This window comes from Sinocyclocheilus anshuiensis, unplaced genomic scaffold (genome assembly GCF_001515605.1).
Source record: "Sinocyclocheilus anshuiensis isolate Anshui unplaced genomic scaffold, SAMN03320099.WGS_v1.1 scaffold2376, whole genome shotgun sequence".
NCBI lineage: Eukaryota > Metazoa > Chordata > Actinopteri > Cypriniformes > Cyprinidae > Sinocyclocheilus > Sinocyclocheilus anshuiensis.
The window spans coordinates 34263-38861 of NW_015547633.1; the positions used below are offsets into that span (position 1 = coordinate 34263).

General features: G+C 36.6%; 1 protein-coding gene across 1 annotated transcript in view; it reads left to right on the forward strand.

Annotated features, from left to right (window-relative positions):
• Positions 1-4599, forward strand: part of LOC107701798 (R3H domain-containing protein 2-like) — a 41663-nt gene that overhangs the window by 28379 nt on the left and 8685 nt on the right. The window contains exons 17-20 of the mRNA XM_016503907.1: positions 526-686; positions 1305-1462; positions 2572-2672; positions 3523-3702. Coding sequence (XP_016359393.1) covers positions 526-686; positions 1305-1462; positions 2572-2672; positions 3523-3702 — 600 coding nt within the window. The remainder of the gene's footprint in view (positions 1-525; positions 687-1304; positions 1463-2571; positions 2673-3522; positions 3703-4599) is intronic.

Consider the following 4599-nt stretch of genomic DNA (forward strand, 5'->3'; position numbering starts at 1 on the left):
AAGGTATCAAGTTGGGTGGGGGGGGGGGGGAATCATTATGAGACTAAAATACCATAATTATGTGAAAACTGACATACTAAGCCATAAAAGGTTGAAATTTTCACGTTGAAATTGACATCCTAAGTCATAAAAAAGTCGAAATTGACTAAAATTACTAGTTTAAAAAGTCAAAATTATATTAAAAAAAATTACATTTAAATATAACATTTTATTTTAATATAGAATAATAAAATAATTATACTTTTAATAATTTTATGAAATTACTGAGTCAATTCTGAGATTAAAAATTTTTTTTTTTGTCTTAACTTTGACTTTGTGAAATAAAGTAATTATTTTGATTTACCAAAGCATGCTTTTTCTTTCTTACGTGGAGGAAACGTACTTCTGTGTGCGTCTGTCTCTGCTGACTGTCATTTTTATGCTCTCTTATATTGATGTCTCATATTAAACTGACTATTAAAGCTCTGAACGGCTCTCTCACGATGAGCGATTGAAGTTTGATGTGCTTTTGTGTTGCATGATTAGCTCCTCTCCAGCCCATGATGACCAATCAGCAGCCTGCGTACCAGGGCATGATGGGAGTCCAGCAGCCTCAGAGCGCCAGTATGATGAACACACAGCGCACGGCCATGAATGGACAGATGCCGGGCATGATGGTCCAGTACCCACCCATGCCCTCCTATCAGGTGTGTGTGTGTGTGTGTGAGTTTGTGTGTGAGAGAGAGAGTGAGTTTGTGAGTGTGTGTGTGAGTGTGTCAGAGTGTGAGTGTCAGAGTGAGAGTGTGAGTGTCAGTGTAAGTGTGCGAGTGAGTGAGTGTGCGAGTGAGTGAGTGTGCGAGTGAGTGAGTGTGCGAGGGAGTGAGTGTGCGAGGGAGTGAGTGAGTGAGTGTGTGCGAGTGAGTGTGTGTGTGAGAGTGTGCGAGTGAGTGTGTGTGTGTGTGTGAGAGTGAGCGAGTGAGTGTGTGAACTGAACTTCTCAAACGACCCGGAGGATTTAAAAATCATAAATCATTAATAATTTTATATGACTGAAGGACTGTGAGTGTGCAAGAGTGTGTGAGTGTAAGAATGAGCGAGTGTGTTTGAGTGTGTGTGTGAGGGTGTGAGTGAGTGAGTGTAAGAGTGAGCGAGTGTGTGTGTGTGTGTGAATGAGTGAGTGTGCGAGAGTGTGTGAGTGTAAGAATGAGCGAGTGTGTTTGAGTGAGTGAGTGAGTGAGTGAGTGAGTGAGTGAGTGAGTGTGTGTGTGTGTGTGTCTCTCTCTCTCTCTCTCTCTCTCTCTCTAACCGCTCCTTCTGTGCTGCAGGTGCCTGTAGCTAATGAGAGTCAGTCTGTGGTGCAGCAGCAGTACCAGCAGCCCGTCATGGTTCCCGCCAGTCAGTCTGTACAGGCAGCCATGCCGACCGCGGCACCCATGCCTGTCTACTACAGCGTACTGACGCCCACACAACAGAACAGCACAAGGTACACACACGCTAATATCTCAGCACGCGCGTCACGTGTTTACTGTCAGATAATGTCAGAAGTGCTGGAAGAATGTGCAGTTTTACTACTGTATGCAACTGAGTATCGACTCTAACTTGACACAAAACTTAATGAACAAAACTAAATTATCTGTTTGGGTTCCTCAGATATAAAACATTGATGTATTTATTTTGTAAAAAAAAAAAATTTATTGCATAATATCATATCCTTTCAGTTGCATTAACGTGTTTTTGTTTGTGTTATTAGTTATACTTAGAGTAAATTTAAGTTTGATGCTGTATTATTGTTTTTGTGCTAATTCTGCTCTGATTATTTAAATACATTATTTAATCTGTTATTAGAAATATCTCCTTCAAGTAGCTTCAATAGCTGTTTCCATCCACGTTTTTTTTTTTTTTTTGTGAATTTTGAGATGCTGCTTTAAAAAACTCTGAATGGAAATGCCAAGATGTGCATAAAATGTGCATAAAAACTTGAGATGAGAAAACATGCATAAACTACTATAGAGAAACGCATAGTGACACGTGTTTTTGTTTGTTTTATTAATGTTTTATATTTAGTGTAAATGCATGTTTTGATGTTGTGTTTATGCTAAATTCTACTTTAAATACATGATTTAAAATTATTATTAGTAATATGATTAGAAATCTCCTAAGTAGCTTCAATAGCTGTGTTTCTATCCATGTATTGCTTCGAGTATTGTGGGATATTGCATTTTTTTTTGTGCAAGATGCACATAAAATCTTAAAGTGCGCATAAAAACTTATGATCTTAATTGAGGCGCATAATTGTTTTATTCAGCAAGAAAATGTGCATTAACTACAATGGAGAAACATATAGAGCAGCGGTGGCGAACTCCGGTCCTGGAGAGCCGCAGCCCTGCAGAGTACAGCTCCAACCCTAATTAAAACTCGCCTGCCTGTAGCTTTCTAGTAACCCTTCAGACCTTGATTGGCTTGTTCAGGTGTGTTTGATTAGGGTTGAAGCAAAACTCTGATATAGAGTGACAAGTGTAAATTTATGTTTTGATGTTGTGTTGTTGTTTTTTTGCTAAGTTCTGTTTAACCGTGTGCTTTTGTGTGTTGCAGTCCGTCTGTGGGTTACTTGCAGCCTCCCAGTTCAGATCAGTACCAGATGACCCAGTCTGCCTCACCCTGCAGCCCACAGCCAATGCAACAGCAGTATTCAGGTTAAACACAAACACAACCCACAGCAGCTACAGCCCTGCTACTGTTAACTACAGCTGATATATATATGTATATAACATTTATACCTGTCGTTATTTGAAACGAAGGTAAAATAAAATACAAATATTGATGAAAAGCAAAATGTTTCAAAATGTTGCATTGGCAACTAAGTTAAATGTGTTTAAGTAAAGCTAAAACTAAATTAAAAAAAACTTAAGTTAAATAGAAATAATAAAAATAAAATTGAAAGTATAAATAAAGAAATGTATAAATACTCTAATAGTATAAAATTAGTGCTAATCACATCCAAAACAAAAGTTTTCGTTTACATAATGTGTGTACTGTGTATATTTATTATGTATATATAAATACAAACACATGAATGTATATATTTAAGAAAATGTTATGTTCATATATTTATATATAATATAAATATATAAATGTATATACATGTAAATATTTTCAATATATATACTGAATGTGTGTGTGTGTGTGTATTTATATATACATAATAAATAAACACAGTACACATACATATATTATGTAAACAAAAACTTATTTTGGATGCGATTAATCGTTTGACAGCACTATATAAAATACTATACTAATACTATATTCAATACTAAAATAATACTGAATACCATGATCGGTTATGATACATATAAACCGTTATATAAAATACAATTTGCACATGATTTACCCATCGTGCATCAGTAAATATCTGCAGTATCAGCCCAATAAACTTACCAGTATTTAACTCATTGAGCAGTAGGTTGCATTAGTTATCATATCTCTCAGTCTGGTTTATTTTGTATTGGGAGTGACTGACCCGTTGATGTGGATGTGTTGTAGGGGTTCCTCCTCCTGGTCCTGGTGTGATGGTAATGCAGCTCAGCGTCCCGAACGGACCGCAGCCGACCCAGAATCCTCCGCTGGTGCAGTGGAACCCCTGCAAGTACTACAGCATGGAGCAGAGACCCAGCAACCCCGAGCCGCAGGTAACGGCACTAGGAAAAACTAAATTCGAATTTTGTATTTAAATATTATCAATATTCGAATTTAAAAGGGATAATTTCAGTTAGGGGGAAAAAGCTTTTGGCTTCTCTCCTGAGGCCACAAGAGGGTGCATCGAGCAAAATATTACTAATGCACGTTTCTTCAAAGCAATAAAATAACACGACTGCCTTTGAAAAAAAAGTGCATAATGTTTAAAATAATGTTTATAAACCACATATATAATTAATTAAGTTGCTTAAACAATTAGAAACAAAACTGCATCATGTATGTATGCATAGTTAAAAACACAAGATGCAGTGGGAATGGCGAAAAACCGCCATAAAGTCTTGAGACGTGTTTTTTAAAAGTTGAACTTGCATTAATATTACATGGCTTTCTAAACATGTGGCTCTCTTGTGCGAGACGCGAGTGCAATGCTGATAGATGTCCCTCTAGAAAATGCGATAAATATGCGTTCTGTGTCAACGGCTTGGTTTCAGTTTTGATGTAAACAACATCATCTCCGCATTGATGTTCTCTTTTTCTGCAATATTTTGAATGAACAACGCATCAGCGCCATCTAGTGGCTTCAACTGGATAGGTTAAAAAAAGCATTAAAATGCAATGACACTTACATCGTCATCGCATCTCGTGCGCCACTGATAAGCTGCCTGATGCACACCTAAACGTTTTTACATTCGAATGTGGATTTATATTTTAAATTCGATGAATATTCTAAATGCACTTTTTTTTTTTTTTTTTTTTTTTTCAAATAAATAAATAAATACGTTTGAGGTATTTTTTTTAAATATGACCTTTAAATTTCTCATGAATCACACACACACACTTGTGTTTCCATGTTTTATGGGGAGTCTCCATAGGTGTAATGGTTTTTATACTGTACAAACTGTATTTTCTATCGCCCTACACCTA